General features: G+C 46.7%; 1 protein-coding gene across 5 annotated transcripts in view; it reads right to left on the bottom strand.

Moving 5' to 3' along the window:
* CLTCL1 (clathrin heavy chain like 1) overlaps nt 1-22,932 on the bottom strand; it is a 111,959-nt gene that overhangs the window by 19,725 nt on the left and 69,302 nt on the right. For all 5 annotated transcript variants that reach the window (XM_030815870.1, XM_030815871.1, XM_030815872.1 and 2 more), the window contains 8 exons: nt 22,375-22,609; nt 20,885-21,007; nt 17,119-17,264; nt 11,380-11,563; nt 9,983-10,175; nt 9,217-9,374; nt 2,506-2,670; nt 756-863 (listed from right to left, as the gene is read on the bottom strand). In XM_030815870.1, the coding sequence (XP_030671730.1) occupies nt 756-863; nt 2,506-2,670; nt 9,217-9,374; nt 9,983-10,175; nt 11,380-11,563; nt 17,119-17,264; nt 20,885-21,007; nt 22,375-22,609 (1,312 nt within the window). The remainder of the gene's footprint in view (nt 1-755; nt 864-2,505; nt 2,671-9,216; nt 9,375-9,982; nt 10,176-11,379; nt 11,564-17,118; nt 17,265-20,884; nt 21,008-22,374; nt 22,610-22,932) is intronic.

Raw genomic sequence — 22,932 nt, 5'->3', positions numbered from 1 at the left:
GGGAAAGCATTTCTCATTGAAAAGCCATCACACCCAGCTAATATCTGGACACTCTGGCGCTGGTGTGAGCCCCTCCAGACAACGTCTCACGTAGTTAGGGGTTTGGGGCTCAAGTTCCATGGCCATGGTGACACAGCTGAGCAGAGTCACATCCCATCTTCGTCTGCCTTGACTAACCATACCTGGAGTTGTCATGTGGCTCTAGGAATCCCACAGGTGGAAGCCCAGGTCCCTAAACACACAAATCACTGTCTACCAACCACTCAAGAGAGCCTACCTACAGCATGAACACACAGGGCCCCACTCTTCCAAAGGGTCCAGGTGGGGTTCCCTCTCTTGCCTGTGCTTTGTCCCTAAGGCACTTGATAAACAGACTCCTGGGGCTGCACACTGTGGGTAACTAGGCTATGGAGAGCTCTGCCACCAGCAGCCCAGTATTCTCAGCAACCCTCCAAGGGTTGTTCCCGTCATGCAAGCCACTGACTGGGTTTCTGAAAGCCCAATAACACAAGAGGATAGAGAGAACTTAAAAACACAAAATTCCAGCCAGCCATGAGGTCGAGGATAGCTAACAAGGCGATTGAATTTAGTTTATAAATGACCGTCTAACACATGAATCTTCCCCTCAGGGCCATGCTTCATTTCTGCAAATGCAACACTGTGACGGTCACGAGCTAAGGGGATGACCGTGCCTCTCTGTGGAGTGTTTAGGCATCACTTGTCATCTGCATTACCAGTAGAGATCATCTGGTCACCTGGTAATAGCACATCAGCTCCTCCAGCTCATCTGCATGAATGACGATGTGAAGACCACACAGCTGTGCGAAGCGGAACTCCTGTCCATCCACGCAGGCAAAGCACACCTAGGGGACGGAGGGCAAGCGTGAGGGTCCCCAAGACAGGACACAGCACCACAGCAGCTGACTTACAAGGCACACAGTTGCAAATGCAGAAATACCAGCCAGTGGGGTGTTTTAAGTTGGATTCTGAACAAGTAGCTAACTCTAGGATGAATTGTACAAGACTGGGAGGAAAAAATACGACATTTGTAATCTGCAGGCCAAGGGGGTGCTTGACACCATGGAAAGAAGAAAGTTTGTGCGTTACTTCTTAGGCCCTGAGTTTTGTTCAGGTGGCGGGAAAGTCATACTGGAATTTCAGGTTTGGGGTTTGAAAATGAAGGCTAAAAAATAATGACCATCAGAGTGCATCTCATCTGAGTGTTGTTTGCACGGGGGAGCTTGCTTTAATAATTTTTTACACTACTTTTGTTTTCTGCACTGTAGAGTATGTATACTTAATGATAACAAGCCTTGAGAAGTACAGAATTCCCCTGTACAGAGAAGCCCTTCAGCTGCACTCCCTGAGAGGGCTGACAGGACCAACCCTACACCACAGAGCTGGGTGTGCCGTGCAATTTCCCTACTTCTCCCACCTTCTATACACAGCACATGTTCCCAAGGTAGAGAAAGCAGAACATGAAGATAAACAAAAATAATCACATAAGCCACTGTCATTAACTTGAGATATAATCTTTGGCCCACTGTTTCCTATGTGTGATGCGTACACCAGCACCCTGACAAATCTCCCACATAAACACAGTGGAATTACATCATACATTCTGCATGATGACATATTCCTCGCATAATATTGGCAACATCTTTTCCTGCAACTCTGCCTATTCATCTTAAACAGCAGGGTAGAGTTGTGATGCATACATTAACAAAGGCCTTGGCTGGGCGGAGTGGCTCATGCCTGTAATCCCAGCACTTTGGGAGGCCGAGATGGGCGGATCATGAGGTCAGGAGATTGAGACCATCCTGGCTAACATGGTGAAACCCAGACTCTACTAAAAAACACAAAAAAATTAGCCGGGCTTGGTGGCGGGCGCCTGTAGTCCCAGCTACTCGGGGGGCTGAGGCAGGAGAATTGTGTGAATCCGGGAGGCGGAGCTTGCAGTGAGCCGAGATCGTGCCACTGTACTCCAGCCTGGGCGACAGAACTAGACTCCATTTCAAAAACAAAAACAAAACAAACAAACAAACAAAAGGCCTTGACATTGGACCTTTAGGCTAATTTTAATCTTTCATTAAACAATGCTGTTTTGGATATTTCTTCGCAGTTTTTTCTACTTAAAGATGATTCTGATATTATCAGAGAGCCTCCAGACAATTTACCAGTTTGCCACAAAGGACCAATAATGTAAATTTACACTGATTATGCAAATAAGGTGACATGATTAAAAAGTGTTATGAAAATACTTATAATACTGATAATTCCATGCTATTAAGGCTACCTCTGAGGGCCAACTGGTTTGACATCGGATTCTCTGGGGCCTCTGTTCCAACTACAAACACTAGCCTAGAGGCTCTGAGAATCCCAAGGGTTCAGACCCTGCCTGGGCAAGAGACCGGCACCCAGAAGAGTACCGAGCAGAACGCAAAGGACACGGAGAGCGCACCTGTCCAGAGCACACTCTGCCGTCTGCAGTTGCCCGCAGCTCACCTCCTTCCACGTCCGGGTGCTGCTGGCCTTGCGGCTGTTGTCCACTGCTGCCTGATACTCACCGAGGTGAACCAAGGTGGAAGCCAGGCGGGCAAAGTTAGAAACATTGCTATAGAGCAGCTTGGCAGCCTCGTACATTCCCTCCTCGTAACAGCGGTCTCCAACCTACGGATAATAGGGTAGCTGGACTGAGACACTCTTCAATGGGAAGATTTCTCCAGAGTTGCTTTTAAGTTCCTAGATGGCAGAGGTATTTTTCTGTTTGCTAGAGTGGTAAGCATCTTTCTGATCGTACCAGTGACCAGATGAAGTTGGCCTTGGCTTTCTAGTCCCTGGACACCCTCCTCCACCTCAGGGGGCGCTTCTACCTGCCTGCTCCTATATAACCCTGCGTTCTGGCACCTCTCAGGCCCCGGCTGTCACCTACCACTTCTGCACCCCACTGGGCCTGGGCTGGGAAGGTGTGCTCCTTGCTGCTTCCAAGCCGTTCCCCTTCCTCCTCAATAAAAACCGTTCACAACCCATCTTGTGTCAGGTATCACTCACCAGCCCCTAGTTCCTGATGCTATTTACAAATCTTTTTCATTCTCTGGCAATTTATTTGACTTCCTATGAGCTGGGGACCTTGTTCTGCTCACAAGAACAAGTCACTGCCATAGCCATACCTTACACCTCAGAAAAGAGATGCCAGCCCTGGGACCCTGCCACAAGTACCTACTCTGCCTAGCACTGCCCAGCTCACCATCCTGAGTGCCTCAACTCTACCAGTCCAGTGACTGGACTGAATTCCTGCAGCTCTGTCCATGCCCAAGTTGCACTTGCCCCAGCTGGTGGCCCCAGATCATGCTGGACAGCTCCTGGCACTCACCCTTGACTCTTCTGATTGTTCTCAGTCCAGCTCAGAGCTAGTTCTCTGTCCTTTCCATACCTGTGGCTGCAGAGCTAAACACAGACAGCAGAACCCCAAAGTGCTGATGGGTCTCTCTAAATTCATGAAGGCTAACATCAAACGCGCTGGCAACACTACCCATCCTACTTCTGCCATCCATGGCACCTCCCCCACCACTCCTCCTTCGCCATCCACGGCACCTCCCCCACCACCCCTCCTTCTGTCATCCACGGCACCTCCCCCACCACCCCTCCTTCCGTCATCCACGGCACCTCCCCTCTTTCCATCATCCATGGCATCTCCTGCACTACCCTACTTCCATCAGCCATGGCACCTCCTGTACCACCCCTACACGCCTGTTATCCATAGCACCTCTCCTGCCACCCCTCCTTCCATCATCTATGGCATCTCTCATGTTAACTCTTTCATATCTCCTTCTCTTCTCAAAGCTCTAACGATTCCTCAAGCTGAGTATTTGGCTTCCCTTTTCCTGAGAAAACAAACTATCAGGAGAGCCTTTCACAGCACAGTGTCCGTGGATGTCCTTCCTATGCCACCAAGGCCTGCTCCATGGATGTCCCTGACCCCCTCTCCACATGCTCCATGTCAGGGTTTCAGCAAATCCCTGCATCAGCATCACCTTCTGCATTCATCCACTCTGACAAGCTTGAAGAACCACTGTTCTTTTCTCTAGTTTAAAACAAAACAAAACTGGCCAGGCACAGTGGCTCACACCTGTAATCCCAGCATTTTGAGAGGCTGAGGCGGGTGGACCACCTGAGGTCAGGAGTTCGAGACCAGCCTGGCCAATATGGTGAAACCTTGTCTCTACTACAAATAGAAAAATTAGCTGAGCGTGGTGGCGGGCACCTGTAATCCCAGCTACTCAGGAGGCTGAGGCAGGAGAATGGCTTGAACCTGGGAGGCAGAGGTTGCAGTGAGCTGAGATCGCACCATTGCACTCTAGCTTGGGAGACAAGAGCGAAACTCCATCTCAAAAATAAATAAAATAAAACTAATCCAACTTGCTCTGCCCTCAACCTACCTGGGGGCTGTCAGCCTGTTTCCACGCTTCCCATCAAAGCACAGTTCTCAGGGAGTATCTGTGTGTCTGTAACAGTTGTCCCCTGTCTTCCTATTCTCTCTGCAATCCACTCCAATCAGGCTTCTGCCAGCCTCTCTGCCAGGGTCACTGCTCCTCCGGACAGATGCAGACATGGTTTTCTGGACACCGCTGCCTGCTTTTCTCCCACCTCGCTGGCCAGTCTCCATCTCCTCCTCTCCCTGCTGTGGGGCTTTGGGGTGCTCTGGCTTCTTTGGCCCATCCCCCCCGAGCCCCATACCCCCACTGCCATGCTCTCCCACACAGGTGGTGGCTGTGGGTGCTGCCTGTCCCTGGAGGCTGCCCATGCACATCTCTAGTCTGGGCTTCTCCTCTAAAACCTAACTCCTACTTCCAGCTGGACAGATCCACATGGCATCTACTAGAGGTCCGACTTGTCCGAATATGAGTCCTGATGCCCCCAGGCAGTCCTCACACACTGTCCCCACATTGGTAAGCATGACACCCACACCCCCAAACTTGACCCACCCTCACTGCTTCTCTTCTCACACCCCATTTGGCAGCACAACCTGCCGGCTCTGCCTTCAACACACATCCAGAAGCTGACTACGCTTTGCACTTGCCTTGCCCATTTTATCTGCTGTCGCTGCCCCTTGCGACATCACTGCACCATCCTCCTCTATGCATTCCCTGCTCCACCCTTGTCCTTTTCTCTGTTTGTAGCATAGCAGCCAGAGGGGTTCCGCTGACCCCTAGACCAGATCATTTTCCTCCTCTGCTCAAAATGTCCAGTCTCACCCAGAGCAGAAGCCAGAGAAGCCAGAGTCCTGACGATGACCCCTGAAGTCCTGACTCGCAGAGGCCAACAGCTGCCTCTTCCTACTGCTCACCAAGCCTCTCTCGCTGGATGGCTGTGCTCCAGCCAGGGGCTCCTGCACCCCACAATGCTCCTCACAGGATCCTTGCACTTGACCTGCTGTCTTGTTCTAAGGGCTCCTTCCCAGAGGTGTACAGACTCAGCACTTACCCAGGGGCCCTTTCTAAAACCGGAATGTCCACTGTCACACCCACACCGTTCCAACACTTCCTATCCCTGCCCCGCTTCACTTAGCTCCTTATACTCACCATTTAATAGATCACAGTATTTTTAAGAATCTTATGATTCATGGGGCAGAAATCCAATCACTATTTTCCGTGCTATATCCATAGCCCCTACTCTGGCACACAGCTGATGCTTAATAAAAGGTGATGTATGCATAAATGAAGTATTCTATCAAAGGGGTAACCATGTAAGACTTGTTACTGCCAATTTACAGGAAACACAGGGAAAATGAGTTAAATGACATTGTGGAGTTGCAGTCAGCAGATGCCAGACTGTGGGAAACGTACACAAACCAGGCGATGGGCTGGGATCTGGCCCCCAGGCTGAAGGTTACTGGCCTCTGTCTCAGGGGGCGACAGCAGAAGGCAGAGAGCTTGCCAGGCCTGGGGTCACTATGAACATAGGTTAAAGAGCCAGGTGTGCCTCTGCCCCACCCAGCCAGACCTATGTGAGGGAGCTTCTGCTCTGGCCCACAGCACCTCTGACTCAGGAGAACCCTGTTACTAACCCAGAGGGGGATTGGGGGCAAGGCTTTGTTTTCTATTATTTTAACTACTTTTTGGATTATAAGGGCAATTTCTAAAGTTACATGATCACTGATTAAAAAAAAACAAACTTTGCAAACACAGGCAAGTAAAAGAAAAGCAATATGATATTGCCAATTCCAAATCCCAGAGTTGTTCACTGTCCTCATCAGTATTATACTCCATTGATGGATGTTGTTATTTAACTATTTCTTGGCCAGGCACGGTGGCTCACCCCTGTAATTCCAGCACTTTGGGAGGCTGAGGTGGGCCGATGGTTTGAGCACAGGAGTTTGAGACCAGCCTGGGCAACATGGTGAAACCCTGTCTCTACCAAAAATACAAAAATTAGCTGGGAGTGGTGGCGTGCATCTGTGGTCCCAGCTACTCGGGAGGCTGAGGTGGCAGGATGGCTTGAGCTCAGGAGGTCAAGGATGCAGTGAGCTGAGATCGTGCCACTGCACTGCAGCCTGGGTGACAGAGGAGACCCTGTTTCAAAACAAAAGTACTATTTCCTTTTGCCAGACATTGGCTTTTGATTTTTATTTGCATAATCATGCTGCAATGATTAAATATTTATAGGTAAAGCTATGTGGATCTTTTCTACTTTCTTGGGATAGATTTTTACATCTAGACTTAGAGGTCCATGTTTAGAAATAATAAAACTCTACAGGTATATTTCAAATATTTATGTATTAGCTGAACTGATATTTTCCTTTACGCTTTCTTCCACTGCTTACATGTTTAAAAATTCCTTTCTCAGGCAAAAATTCAAATACATATTTAAAAAAAATTTTAAGGAAAAGCTCAATTTTTACCTTTAATTCTTTCATCTGGAATTTTACTTGGTTACAGAATTACATGATGAACTTTTAACACCTTTCAAAACTTTAATCTAATTTCCAACCATTGTTTTTTTTTTTTTTTTGACACAGGGTTCTCACTCTGTCACCCAGGTTGGAGTGCAGTGGCACGATCACAGCTCATTACAGTCTTGACTTCCCAGGCTCCAGTGATTCTCCCACCTCAGCCTCCCAAATAGCTGGGACTACAGGATGTGCCACAATGCCTGGTTAATTTTTGTATTTTTGGTAGAGATGGGGTTTCTCCATTTTGCCTGAGCTGGTCTTGAACTCCTGACCTCAAGTGATCCACTTGCCTTGGCCTCCCAAAGTGCTGGGATTACAGGCCCTTCATCCCTTTGTTTTCTTTTTGTTATTTGTTTGTTTTTTAAAGACAGGGTCTCCCTCTGTTGCCTAGGCTGGAGTGCAGTGCCCCGATCACAGCTCACTGCAGCCTTGACCTCCTGGGCTCAAGTGATCTTCCCACTTCAGCCTTCCAAGTAGCTGTGATTACAAGTGCATGCCACACACTCGGCTAATATTTTTTAGTTTTTTTAATAGAGATGGGGGTCTCACTATGTTGTCCAGGCTGGTCTTGAATTCCTGGGCTCAAGTGATCTTTCCACCTCTATCTCCCAGAGTTGGGATTGGAGGTGTGAGCCACCGTGCCCAGCCCCAACAACTACTTGGAACTTATTTTGAAATAAAAAGCTCAAAGTTCATTTTGTTATTTTTTTATCTTTTTCCTTTTTAGAGATGGGGGTCTCATTATGTTGCCCAGGCTGGTCTTGAACTCCTGTGCCCAAGCGATTCTCCCACCTCGGCCTCCCAAAGTGCTGGGATTACAGGCATGAGCCACTGCGCCCGGCCCACTTTGTTGCTATTCATTTCAATAAATTGCATGCATTCCTCCAAGAAGAGTGCACTTGTAATTAATATAGAGTTATAATACATTCCATTATCTCTTCATATCTCTGCATCACATTTTCCAAGGGTAACATTTTATCTACATGGCAGACTCCACAATTATTTAGATCTTTTATTTACGGTTAAGGTTTATTTAAACATTTTGGCTTTATTCCTATTAAAAAAGGAATGTTTTCTTCCCCATTATGTTATCTGATTTTTGATGACATAAGCTACTAATTTTTTTTTTTTTTTTTTTTTTTTTGAGATGAAGTCTCACTCTGTCACCCAGGCTGGAGTGTAGTGGTGCTATCTCGGCTCACTGCAACCTCCACCTCCCGGATTCAAGCAATTCTCCTGCCTCAGCCTTCTGAGTAGCTGAGACTACAGGCGTGTGCCACCAGGCCTGGATAATTTTGGTATTTTTAGTAGAGACGGGGTTTTGCCATATTGACCAGGTTGGTCTCAAATTCCTGACCACAGGTGATCCACCCACCTCATCCTCCCAAAGTGCTGGGATTACAGGCATGAGCCACCATGCCCGGCCTACTAATTTTCAATATATATTTTATGCATCCAGATTATTAACTCTGACTCAATTAATTTTTTTTTCTTGTAGTAAACAGAACACCTGGATGTAAGTCTTCACATCTCTTCTAGGAGAATTATTCTGATGTGTACAGCCAAGGGCATGTCAAAATTCCATGGGTCTCAATTTCCATACCAATAATAGCAACAGGTTACTTACTTCCTCGTGTGGCTTGCTTCTCACGATCTTTATCAGCATCACACTAAGGCAGCGGTCCCCAACCCCCACGCCACGGACCACTGCTGGTCTGTGGCCTGTTAGGAATTGGGCACCATAGCAGGAGGTGAGCAGCGGGCAAGCGAGTGAAGCTTCATCTGTATTTACAGCTGCTCCTCATTGCTTGCATTACTGCCTGAGCTCCGCCTCCTGTTAGATCAGCAGCGGCATTAGATTCTCACAGAGCACAAACCCTATTGTGAACAGCACGTGCAAGGGATCTACGTTGCATGCTTCTTATGAAAACCTAATGCCTGCTGATCTGTCACTGTCTCCATCATCCCCAGATGGGACCATCTAGTTGCAGGAAAATAAACTCAGGGCTCCCACTGACTCTACATTATGGTGAGTTGTAGAATTATTTCATTATATATTACAATACGATAACAGTAGAAATAAAGTGGACAATAAATGTAATGCACTTGAATCATCCCCAAACCACCCCCGACCTGTCTGTGGAAAAACTGTCTTCGACGAAACCAGTCCCTGGTGCCAAAAAAGCTCGGGACTGCTGCTCTGAGGAACGTCCCTGGACCTAAATCTGACTGGCAGTGCACAGCTCCCAGGGGGCATGGCCTACCTGCTGGATGTGGGCATTGTTGGGTCCATTAATAAAATCTTCTAGCTCAGAAAGACGGCTGGTTTTAGCCAAGGCGAAAATAAGTTCAGTCTCTATATAGGACTCATGGCCCTTTTTCCTGGCCATCTGCAGAAATTTAACTAGATCCTCCCAGTTGTCTAAAGACAGAAAACAAAGATAGGTTAACCCAGAGCTAATAATTTTAAACAAGGGCTCAATTCCTCCCATTCTGTCCTCAGCCAGACACATTTACCCTCCTGTTATGTCTCACTGGGAACTCAGACTCCAGATAATCTCTAGGAGGTCTTGATTACGCTCACTAAGCAGATCCGTAGCTCAGAAGGGAGGAGGGGAGGGGCAGAGCCACACTCAGGCCGCCTCCCTTAGAAAAGACTTTGCCAGGAGACGGAATGCTTGTTCTGGACATCAGAGAGGTCGGTGCCACAATCAACTTGAAACACCAGAAGATCCCTGGGAATTGTGGGCCTGTCACTGACTAAAATTACTACAGTGGCGATATTGACATATCTAGTGTGCTTCAATGACCTCATCTTGTAAAGGAGGACAATAGTCAACTAAAGAGCCGGTGTCAATAACAGAATAATGTTTATCTCAGACTCTTGTGGGAAACTTTCATGTAGATGTGCCCTCTGATATCTCTGGATACATCATACGTAGAGATTTGTGATAATCTCTTCAACTTCTTGCTTCAGCCAGGTTTTGCATCAGTGAGATGCAGAGCCCTAGGGAGAGGGGATTCACTTACTGCTCCTGCTGGCTGCCTGAACAACTTCCAGGTAAGAGGAAGGGTCATCCCCTCTGATATAGGAGTCGATGGCTTCCTTCACCAAATCTTTCTGGAGCTGGGCTTGGGCCAGCTGACTCCACACAGCAGGCTCATTGCATCTCTCCGCAAACTCATATGCCCGGTCCAGGTTTCCAGTGTGCTCAATCAGGACCTAGGGGTTATGAGAGGACTTCCATTCTCTGCAACACCTCGTCAGCTCCAAAAAACACATTTTTGTTTGGTTCCCTGTTCTGCCTAAAGCTGCATGACCATTTCAATTTAGTCAGAGGCAATCAGGTACTAAGTATTTCTCAGATGGACAGGTTGAGGGAAGAGACAAGAGCTATTATATGAGAAGGGGGATGCTGAACAAAGAAAAGACACTCCAACAAAGTGGCACAGAGATGGAGATAGCCAGGTTAAGCTTTCTGGGCTGGGGGTAGGACCTGGGACTTGCTCCTGACCTTGGGAGGAAAGACTGCAACAGAGCATAGAAACTGTAAAAGAGTTCACAAGAATGGCTGTGGGGAATAAGATTGCTCACCAGGCAGAAACAGGCTTGCTGAGCAGCCTGGCAGATTGCGTGACAGTGAGGGCCACCACTATATAGTAGTGGAGGTGGTGGCAGCATCAGCTGCCCCCTAATATGATGAGCTGGTCTGTCTCAAAGCAAGGCCAGAGCCCATCAGGGGGCACAAAAGAAGGGCTCCTGGATTGGGGGTTTCACAGCAGGTATAGAAATAAGGTAAAGGAAGAGGCAAGGATATAAAGATAATTGGTAGGACAGCAGTTCAGGTGAGATGTCCTGTGGTTTAGAACTGATTTGGAAATAAAACCAGAAAAGGCTCATAGACTGTAAAGAAAGGGATGCAGTTTAAAGAAGAAGAGTTCTTGGGGAGGCAGAGGGGCAGGCAGGGAGGGCTGGAGGGCCTGCTCTGGGAACATGACCTTGGATCCTGAAAAGCTCCTGCTGAGGAGATGGGGGAATGGGGAGTATAGGGGGTGAGTAGCATGGTGCAGAGGGCTGGAATGGTTGTCACTGAGGGTAAGATGTGAGTGCCTCTGAAAATCAAACGTTTGTGTCACCAGGGCTGACCAATGACATTGGGTCAGGTACCCAAGTCCAAGGGAGTGCTGGGGAGTGATAGGGAAGGGGCAGACTAACAGCCAATGGAAGGAGCACTCGCAGAGAAGGTCAAGACAAGGGGCCAGCAGGCTGGGAAGATGGGTTGCTGGTGAGGAGCAGAGAAGAGCACGAAGAGATGCGCTGGACAACCAGAGGGTCTGACACCCTTGGAGAGGACAAGGGCTTGCAGGGCGCACTCGTGATACGGCAGAAAGTGCCAGGTCCAACATGCTTGCACTCAGCAGCCCACCTGGATTGCTGAGGCATTCATATCAAACTTGTGGAAGACGGTGAAGGCCTCCTCATACAGTGCGCTGCTGACAGCGATGCTTGCGACATCCAGTGCGTCATAGTTGTCCAGGCGGCTGATGTACTCCATGACCCGTGTGCGGTTTGCCTTGATGGCAGTCAGGATCAACAGATTCTGTAGATTCCTGAGGAGAGAGGGTGGTCAGCACGGCATCCCAGGAATGAAGGCTGCACAAACCATTTTTTGGCAGGTCAGGCATCCCCAGACCCCCAGTTTTTTCAAAAAGGTAATTAATATACACATACATAACTGATAAGTAAATATAACAGAGTATTTCTGAAGTATTTGGGATCTAAAAAGAAACAATATAGCAAAGTCTTGGGAAAGCACAGGTAAGAGAATCAGAATGTGCCAATCAAATCACTGGGAGGGCTGCTGTGGCTTTTTAGAGCTCAGCCTCTGGATTCTGCTGTAGAGGTACCTATTTTCCTACCTGTGCTTTCTTTGTGATTCATTATAGCTTTATCACATCTACTGTATTTCTAAGCAATATAGGCAGCTTTGCATTTTTTTTAACTTTTAAAAAATTTTGATATGGGGTCTTGCTATGTTGCCCAGCTGGTCTCAAACTCCTGGCCTCAAGTCATCCTCCCACCCTGCCCCCACAAAGTGCTGGGATTACAGGTGTGAGCCACCACACCAGGTCACTTTGCATTTCTTGAACTTTCCTTTGCTTTAATTATAATAGATGCATTCTTGCAAAACTTTTATACAATTCAAAAATGTGGAAAAAAATCAGTGTAACACACCACATATCAAGAATCTAAAAAAGAAATACTACATCATTATCAAATGATTCAGAAAAAGCATCTGACAAAATCTAACACCTATTAATGAGAAAAACTCTCAACTAGAAATAGAAGGAAACTTCCTCAATCTGAGAAAGTACATCTACAAAAAGCCCACTGCTAACATCATAAGTAACAGAGTCTGGACACTTTCCTCGAGGATCAGTAACAAGGCAGGGATGTCCACTCTCCACACTTCTATTTGTGCTGGAGGTTCTGGTTCTGGAGGTTCTGGTTAAGGCATTTAGGCAACAAAAGAAACAAAAAGTTTCTTTTCTATAATGAATCACAAAGAAAGCGCAGGCAGCACTAGATTAGGAAGAAATAAAACTGTCCCCGGTAGCTCACACCTGTAATCCCAGCACTTTGGGAGGCTGAGGCGGGCGGATCACGAGGTCAGGAGATCAAGACCATCCTGGCTAACATGGTAAACCCTGTCTCTACTAAAAATATAAAAAATTAGCTGGGCATGGTGGCGGGCACCTGTAGTCCCAGCTACTGGGGAGGCTGAGGCAGGAGAATGGCATGAACCCAGGAGGCAGAGGTTGCAGTGAGCCAAGATTGCACCACTGCACTCCAGCCTGGGCGACAGAGTGAGACTCCATCTCAAAAAAAAAACAAAAAACAAAACAAAAAAAAAACTGTCCCAATTTGCAGCCAACACGATTGATTAAAAAAAACTGAAGAAATCTACAAAAAAAAAAAAACCACCAATAAATGAGTTTAGCAAGGTTGTAGAATACAAGGCCAACATACAAAAATCAATTGTATTTCTATATACTGACAATGTTTTTCAGTGAACAACTGTAAACAAAAATCTATTTAAAATATTTCCAAAAATATGAAATAATTATAAATCTAATAAAATCTACATATGACCTATATGCCAAAAACTATAAACTGCTGTTGAAAGAAATCAAAGATCTAAATAAATGGAGAGACATATCACTTTCATAGAATCAACATAGTAAAGATATCAATTCTCCCTAAATTGGTCCATAGATTTCATGCAGTTCCAGTTCCAGCAGATTTTCTTGAACATATAGACAAGCTAATTCTGAAATTTATATAGATAGGCAAAGGAACTACAATAGCTAAAACAATTTTGAAAAAGAATAAAGTTGAGCCCAGGCATAGTGGCTGACACCTGTAATCCCAGCACTTTGGGAGGCCAAGGTGGGAGGAGTGCTTGAGCCTAAGGGTTTGAGACTAGCCTGGGCAATACGGCAAGATCCTGCCTCTACCAAAAAAAAAAAAAAAAAAAAATTAGCCAGGCCTGGTGGTGCACACATGCAGCTCCTCAGGAGGCTGAGATGGGAGGACTGCTTCAGCCTAGGAAGTTGGGGCTGCAGTGAGCCATGTTCATGCCACAGCACTCCAGCCTGGGTGACGGAGGGAGACCCTATTTAAAAAAAAGAAAGAAAGAAAAAAGGAACAAAGGTAGAAGAATTACACTATCTGGCCAATTGATTTTTGACAGAGATGCAAAAGCAATTCCATGGAGAAAGAGTATTTTTAACAAATAATGCTGGAATAAACTGGACATTCATATGCAAAAAGCTGAACCTCACCCAAACTTCACACTTTATTGGATAATGAATCTAAATATAAAATGAAAAAAAATGACACTTTTAGAAGGAAATAACAGAAAATCTCTGTGACCTAGGAGTATTAACAGAGTTCTTGATTTAACACCAAAGCACAGTCCATAAAAGAAAAGTTTATGAATTGGACTTTATCAAAATTATAACTTTTGTTCTGTTAATGACACTATTAAGAAAATAAAAGAAAATCTACAGAATGAGAGAACATATGGAAATCACATATCCAACAAAGGACTTGTATCCAGAACATACAAAGAACTCTGAAAACTCAACAAAAAACCAAACAACCCAATTAAAAAACAGGCAACAGATTTCAAGAGACACTTCACCAAAGAGGATCTACGGATGGTAACTGAGCACATAAAAAGTTGTTCATCATCATTAGCCACTAGGGCAATGCAAATTGAAACCACAATGGCAGACTGCTATACATTTATGAGACTGGCTAAGATAAAAAATACCAATACACCAGGTGCTGCTAAAGATGAAGAGTGACTGGAACTCTCACATATTGCTGGTGGGAATGCAAAATGACACAGCCATTCTGGAAAACAATAGTTAGGCAGTTTCTTAAACAGTAAATATACCATGTGATTGGGTATGTTTAAACAAAAATCTGGACACAAATGTTCACAGCAGATGTATTCATAATCACCTCAAACTGAAAACCACCCAAACGTACTTTGATCGGTGAAGAGATACTGTGGTACATTCATACAACAGAATATCATTCAGTGACAAAAAAGAATGTAAGGCTGATGCGATGCACTCACCAACTTGGATGAATCTCAAAGGCGTCGTCACCCTGGGTGAAAGAAGCCTGTCACAAAGGAGTCTATACCACGTGATTCCATTTACATGACATTCTTGAAAATGCAAAACTAGTATGGCGGGTGGTAGCCAGGGTTGGGGGTTGAGGTTTGGGGGAATGTATAATATACATGGTAGCTAGCACAAGGGAGTGTTAAAGGGTTGATGGAATTGTTTGTATCCTGACTGTGATGATTCTACAAATCTACACTTGTGTTAAAATTCCTAGCACTGCATTCCCCATCCCCTTCCAGAAGGTCATTTTTACTGTATGGTGGTTTTATAAAAAAGAATTTTAAAGTTAGGTGCTAAGAGTCATCCATGCAGCTATACAGTGTTCATTTCTAATGCTATCTGGTATGCCACTGTATGACTGTACTACAACCTACTTATTGATGGTTATCTGGATCGCTCTTAGAGCTTTGCCTTGAGTATCCCTGCACATCTCCTCATACAAATGAGCTGAGTTCCTTTAGGGCTCATAAGGAAGAGAGGAAATTGCTGGCTGTGTGCATCTTTTTTCACCAAACTGTTTCCAAATGTAACACGCATTCCCAGCAGGGGCACATAAGAGGTCCAGCTGCTCAACATCCTCATCAGCACTGATGAGGAGAGTGGGGTTCCTGCTGCTCTGGCAGGAGTAACAAAGCATCGGATGATGCACTGTGGCCTCACTCTGTGCCTCCTTGGTGGCTGATGAGGCTGAATTCCTGCCTTAGGTTCACAAGCCGCCCTTCCTCTCACGGGAGGGCCTGCTCAAGCGTTCTGCTTGGTTTATCATTGGGTTGCTTGTGTTTTTCTTTTATTACAACTTTTCCCTACTAATTTTTTGTTGGTTGTGTTGCAAATATCTTCTCCCCATTTGTAGCTTCTCATTCATCCATCTTCTTTATGATAAAGTGCTTAAGTTTAATACAGTCTTACTGGTTTTTCACTAAAGGTTTATTTATGGTTTCTGGTTTCTGTGACTGGCTTAAGAATTTATTAGGTCATAAATATATTCTTCCAAGTAGATACTCTAAAAATAATATATTTTGCTTTTTTTTTTTTTTTTTTTTTTGAGACGGAGCCTCACTCTGTCGCCCAGGCTAGAGTATAGTGGCGCCATCTTGGCTCACTGCAACCTCCACCTCCCAGGCTCAAGCGATTCTCCTGCCTCAGCCTCCCGAGTAGCTGGGATTACAGGCACCTGCCATCATGCCTGGCTAAATTTTTATTTTTAGTAGAGAAAGGGTTTCACCCATGCTGGCCAGGCTTGTCTCAAACTCCTGGCCTCCCAAAGTGCTGGGATTACAGGCGTGAGCCACTATGCCCAGCCAAGGCTATTTTTACCTACACATAAAACTGTCTGGTGAAATCATCACAGAAGGAAGAGCACGAACTTGAGGTTACCTGCATGTTTGAGAAGCGAGTGTTTAAGAAGACAGCAGAGCTACAGCCACCTGTTTAAGTGCCTGGAAGTACCCACAAACTAACAACTATCAAAGGAGTTGATCAGACAGCAAGACAGAATATTCTAGCCACCTCAGGCACCTTAATCCTGGCATCCTGTCATTAGTCAGGGTTTATGATTCCATTAAAATATAATTTCACATTCCATATACCATTACCATATAGCATCTCCAAGTTTAAAAACACACACACAAATTCCTCTCTATAATACTACAGCCCTTGACAGCCTTTCTGGCCTACAAAATAAATCTCATAATTAAATCTTTACAGCTGCACTTATGATGTGAGTTGATTAAAATCTGACACAGAATCTCTGATGGTGAATTTTGAAGTGGAGAGGAACCCTGGGTGGCTGGCCCATGCGGAAGCACGCACTCTTACCTCTATGGCGCCTGCCCATGCAAAAGAACCATGCACTCCCACCTCTAAAGTGCCAGTCCATGTGGAAGCACGCACTCCCACCTCTATGATGCCGGTCCATGCGGCAGCACGCACTCTTACCTCTATGGTGCCTGCCCATGCAAAAGAAGCACGCACTCCCACCTCTATGATGCCGGGCCCGTGCGGCTGCCCCTGCCACAGCTCCTGCTCATCTGGCTTCTACATTATACTTCTGGCAAGTCTTCCCTGATACATGACCAGATCTAGTTCTCCTGTCACCTTTTTCCAAGCTTTGTTCACCATGATTTGAAGAGTTCAACACATCCTTAGGCCACATGAGACCTTCATAAAATGCCAGCTCGCCTTCTCTGGGCATTGTGTGAAAGGACAGTGTGGGCCAGAGCAGTAAGAGGAGTGCAGGCTCCTGGAAAATGTGAAACTGAGGCTGGGCTCTGAGACAGGCAGGAGCTAATATGGGAAGGGCTAGACTGAGATAGAGGAGGTGGTAAGAAGATTGGCATGTCTGAGGAGCAGCCAATGGGCAGGCTGGATGGGTGAAGCGGTACGAGATTGTAACAGAAGATGAGTATCAAGCAGATGTTTGAATCTGCCTGTGTCCACAGCTGCTCCTGGCATAGCCTCACCTGTGCTCGCTGAAGACAGAGTTATCCAGAACTATCTTCTCCAGCAGTTCAATCAGTTCATTAGGCAGTTCGGCTGTCATAAAGGCTTTGACAGTGACCGAAATCTCTTCAGGATCTCGTGTTTCTGACAGTGCTGTCTGTACCACCTGGTTTTAAAAAGCAATTGAAAGAACCTGATTAAAGTCAATTCAAGACTGTATCTTTGAAGCTAAACAGAAGGGAAGGACTCCTCCAAGATGGTCTGGAACAGACACAGAGAAAATGGGAGACTTCTTAATGTAACAAAGGAAGGGTTTTCAAAGTTAATTTCAGGAAATTCTCAGTTTGCTCTATTTTGACAATTAGTTTTTCTCTCATATCAAATGTGCTACACAGACTCTTACTCTGCTCCAATGACCAGTTCACTAGGCATTTTGAAATGAATGTCTCCTTTTAGATTTGTCTCTTAAAGCCACTAATAGCAAATATGGCTCCATTTCTCTAATGAAGACACTGCAGGGGCTTCCAGCAGCCTCTTACTAGCAGAGAGTGCTGCCACTGCTGTGGCACAGTCCACAGCCAGAGCTGCAGAGCCACGTGCCTTCACACCGGATGCCACTCAGAACCACAATCTGAAGGAAATTTCCGACCAACAAAAGACTGGCTGTGCCACTCCTCCTCCAATTACAGGTGTCTCACATATAAAAACACTTACAAATAGGGTGGAAAGACAGTTTTCCAAAGAGTACACTTCCCATGTGACACTTCCCATTTGGAACGCCAGCACTGTTCTCTTTGCACTTTGGACCAGGCACCTTCAGTGACTTCGAGGATCTAATATTTTTCCCAAGTTTCTGGTTCTCCTCAGGGGTGGGCAACAGCCGTGTATCAATGAGACAGAAGAAACATCTCTGGAAGGTCTTTCATGGCTAACACAGCCCTCTGACCATGAACTTTCACCTAGCAATCTTGAGGGGCCTTAAAGGAACCTAGGGTCAAGGTCAGTCCAGTCCACCTTTCTGCTAGTCTTTGTGAACTCAATGGTACCATAAGATGCAAAAGTTCTACCTCTGTGGAGTTTGTAATAACCACAACAAGGAGGCTGAAGAGTTTGAGAACAGGAGCTCTCCCAGCAGCTGAGGAACCAAAAGGGTATGCCTGAGGGAAAGGGGCACCAGGACACAGCACAAGTCCATCCAAAGGAGAAGGTACACTTCCTACAGTGACATCTAACTGTCAATTCTTGAAAACCTTGGAGGCCGGCCGTGGTGTCTCACGCCTGTAATCCCAGCACTTTGGGAGGCCAAGACGGGCGGATCATGAGGTCAGGAGATCGAGACCATCCTGGCTAACACGGTGAAACCCCGGCTCTACTAAAAATACAAAAAATTAGCCGGGCATGGTGGCGGGTGCCTGTAGTCCCAGCTACTCAGGAGGCTGAGGCAGAAGAATGGCGTGAACCCGGGAGGCGGAGCTTGCAGTGAGCCGAGATCGCACCACTGTACTCCAGCCTGGGCGACAAAGTGAGACTGTGTCTCAAAAAAAAAAAAAAAAAAAAAAAAAAAAAAAGAGTTCGAGACCAGCCTGGCCAACAAGGTGAAACCCCATCTCTACTAAAAATACAAAAATTAGCCGGGCGTGGTGGCAGGCACCTGTAATCCCAGCTACTCAGGAGGCTGAGGCAGGAGAATCACTTGAACCTGGGAGGTGGAGGTTGCAGTGAGCCGAGATCACGCCATTGCACTCCAGCCTGGTGAAGAGCAAAACTCCGTCTCAAAAAAAGAAAAAAAAAAAAAAGAAAGAAAGAAAGAAAACCTTGGAGCAACTTAAGTAAATACACACAGGTTGTTTTAAGGGCAAAAATAAATTTCTACCGTCTGTTTAAGTAAATACAGGATTCCCCACCTAAGGTTGCCTCAGGACACTGCTCTCAGTAAACTTCATAATGAGGTTCCACTCCAGACACTAAAAGCAGCCTCCCTTTGTTATTATGTGCTCTGGATTACAGGAGCATTGCAGTTGAATTTCCCACCAGGAGGTGGCTACAGATATCCAATTACAGCAGAGATAATGAAAGACCAGCAGCTCTCCCCAGAAACAGGAAGACAAGAGGCCCCCGCTGGCTCTGGTATGGTGCAGTGTTAAAGTGGCCCTTCCCCAGTGCCAACATGAAGTCACCTTCAAGGTATACCAGGTGGCTGGACTATACCTGGAGAAATGTCTGATGTCTGGCAACCTAGATGTAGATCCCTAGTAGAATATTGTGTTGTTTAATATTTTTATTAGATTTGGATGGGTAAGTCCAAAGTTGAAACAGAGATTCAAAACAACATGACCTTCCAGAAATCTCAAAGTATTTCAAAATAAAAAGTTTAAAAAAGTAGTGGCACAGGCTTGAGGAAACAGTGGACAGAAAACGAGAGGATAAAATTCAGTAGAGATAAAGGTCAAATCCAGCCCTCAAGCCTTTCGAAAGCACCGGTCCAGCAGGTTGGCAATGTGTACGAGGGAGGTAGGAGTTTTCACTGGTCCTATTCTCAGGGCTGAAGCCACTTGTTGGACGAGGGTTTTGTTCCAACACTGCTCTTGCCCCACCCCTAAACAGTCTGCCCAGCACCTAGGGACAGTGCTGAAGGCAGCAGAGGCACTATCTGCGAATGTCTGTGAGGCTGTGACTGGAGGGGAGGCTCTTCCACAGGGCTGTGGGAAGCCCTCCCAGAGGCCAAGGCGGACTCCCACCTGCCAGGCCACACCCAATAATGACCCCTGGCCCCAGCACTCTGCCCCATCTCCAAGGAGGTGCTGGATAGTCACAGGGGCATAAAGAGTTCCTCAACAAAGGGAAGTCAGCTGAGACAGCCTTGAAAACTACTTCACCTCTGTCCACAGGGGCTGAGCTGGGCCCAGCATGCAGGTGTGCCACCAGGTACTCTCTTCCTGGGCTGCATATCCCTGCTTTGGACCCAAGGGCCAACTCTATGCCCTTGGCCAGTAAACAGTTCCAAGTCAGCTCACCCTGGGGAATCAAGCTATTTTTAGGCAAGCTATTTCTGCAGGGGAGAAGGTTCATAAGGGCTGAGATGTTTTATTTATTTATTTTATTTTTCTGAGACAGAGTCTCACCCAGTTGCCCAGGCTGGAGTGCAGTGGCGTGCGATCTCGGCTTCCTGCAACCTCCACCTCCTGGGTTCAAGCGATTCTCCTGCCTCAGCCTCCTGAGTAGCTGGGATTACAGGCGTGCACCACACAGCGTGTTTTTGTATTTTTAGTAGAGATAGGGTTTCACTATGTTGGCCAGGCTGGTCTTGAACTCCTGATCTCAAGTGATCCACCCGCCTCGGCCTCCCAAAGTGCTAGGATTACAGGCGTAAGCCACCATGCCTAGCCTATTTATTTATTTTTTTGAGACGGAGTGTCTGTCTGTTGCCCAGGCTGGAGTGCAGTGGCACGATGTCGGCTCACTGCAACCTCCACCTCCTGGGTTCAAGCGATTCTCCTGCCTCAGCCTCCCGAGTAGCTGGGATTACAGGCGTGTGCCACCATGCCAGGCTAATTTTTGTATTTTTAGTAGAGATGGGGTTTCACCATGTTGGCCAGGCTGGTCTTGAACTCCTGAGACCTCAAGCGATCCACCCACCTCCGCCTCCCAGATTGCTGGGATTACAGGGGTGAGCCACTGCACTCAGCCAAGATGTTTTAAATTAAAAATGAAACCAGTCACTTGAGCCACAACGATGATTAGATGGCAAAATGCAGGTGCGCAGACATACCCATCTCTGTGCCTCACCTGGTCAATTAGCTGCCTCCTAGATGGGTTGGTCTCCTCAAGGACATGAGCCCAGAGCTCCGGATCCTTTCTGCGTACCAGGTAGCGGGCCTCGCTTTTGAACAGAGAATTCTCATTGCACACCTGAAATGAGCACACTCGTGTGTAACACAGCAGCCAACCAGCAGAAGCTGCTTGGGAGGACACACCCCAGTTCATTCCCTGTGTGCCTGATATTGGTTTGGTGGACAGTCAGGGCCCAGGCAAGATGCTATGCTTTGACATGGGATGAGCAGCATCCTACAGGGTTAACAATGGACTCAAACTACCTCAAAATGCCCTTTCCAAGTTTACAACAACTCCCAGGGATGTGCCACATCTCTGGCCAGTAGGACTTCCTGCATTCAGGGACATGCTCTGTCTCCCATTCTGTCTGATACAGCCACTAGCCATGGGAGGCTACTGAGCCCTTGAAATGTGGTGCGTGACAGGAACTAAACTGGTAATTTTTAATTTAGTTAAATTTAAGTACTCGTATGTAGCTAGCTTTAAACCATCTGTAAAATGTTATCAGAACAGCCTAGAACTGGTATAAAACAGCACAAACACTGCAATGTTTCAAGACCTAAAAACTGTAAACTGTGCTTTCACTGGCAGATCTGGAGACCTTTTTCTGAATGTTATAACAGATCTCCAAAACACCAACAGTCCACCGGAATGTTCTAGCATGTGCAGCACTTGCTAAATCCTGGTGAGGATCGGATCTGTTGAGTGCCAGATGCCAGGCACAAGGCTGAGCGGCGTGCACACGTGTTTGCGGATGCAGCACAGTCTGCCTGTGTATCACGGGAAAAGCCCAAGCAGGCTGGTGTGGCACCAACCTCATAGGTGCCCTGTTCATGTCTGGATTTTCAGATCAAATGATTAGGTAGGAACAGTTCATACAATTCAACCTAAACATGTAATTATATGTGGATCCAAGCCTGGGCAGATGCAGGCAAAAGACCTGGGCAGATGTCTCAAGGAGGGGCCAGCAAGAACTCATCGGTCAGGTGATGGGGAAGGGCTTGTGTAGAGGGTTACCCCAAAAAGGGGGCATGAAGTACAAGGGCACTCGGGACATGAGGCACCCAGGGAACTGCAGGCCTCTCCAGGTGGGGTGGCAAGATGGGTGGCTGATCAAGTTGGGGAGTTGGGGAAGCTGGCAGTCCACAGAGAAGCTCACGAGTCAGGCCAAGGAGTTCAATTCTGCCCTCAAATTACCAGGTAACAGTAAGGACTGTAAGCAGAGGGATGATAAGTCAGGTTCAGGGCCAACTGGTCTACAGGTATAATGTGTACAAATCACATGAGCAAGTTCCCAAAAGCTGTGAGAATCACAAGGAAATAATCTCATGACCTGCCATCTCCAGGTGCACAGAAAGCCCTGATCAGCTCCCCACAGGCACACCTTTGAAAGCTTCCCTGGGAGGCCAGGGTTACATGGGCAGCTTAGCACATCTGCTACCCACCTTGATGAGCTCAAGGTCACACTGCCCCCGCTCATAGGCGACACAGGCCAGATGGGGGTCTCGCTTCTCACAGTAGTGGCCCACAACGCTGCTGTCATAGTAGGCATTCTCTCTCAGGAAGCACTCGGGGCTGCTGTTGCTGTCGATGTAGATTTTAGCCAGTGCATTGTGAGTGGCAGGCTCCTCACAGCCTTCCTGAATCCGGGACTCCAGCCAGGGAAGCAGCAGCTTGAGCCTTTGAAAGAAGGAAGGTGCCGTAAAGTCTCAAGGCTACCATTGGAAGTCTTGAGGGCAACTCCAGGGCTCTGACAGATGTTTCCTGAAACAAACAAAAAATCTCGGAGTCCATTAACTTCAGGTTGCTCTAGGGACCAAGATGGACCTGGTTTCCAAACTGATTTCTACTGTTAGGTTTTCCCCCAAGGTCTTCACAGTACCAATAGCAAGTAACTCATTGCTAATCTAAGATGTGTACATGAACGACCAGCACAGAGACAGTCCTGGAGAATTAGACAGAAACAACAACAGACACTAGAATCCAGGGGTAAGAGAAAACAC

The sequence above is a fragment of the Nomascus leucogenys genome, chromosome 7b (genome assembly GCF_006542625.1).
Source record: "Nomascus leucogenys isolate Asia chromosome 7b, Asia_NLE_v1, whole genome shotgun sequence".
Lineage (NCBI taxonomy): Eukaryota > Metazoa > Chordata > Mammalia > Primates > Hylobatidae > Nomascus > Nomascus leucogenys.
This window is presented reverse-complemented; position numbering and strand designations above follow the sequence as displayed.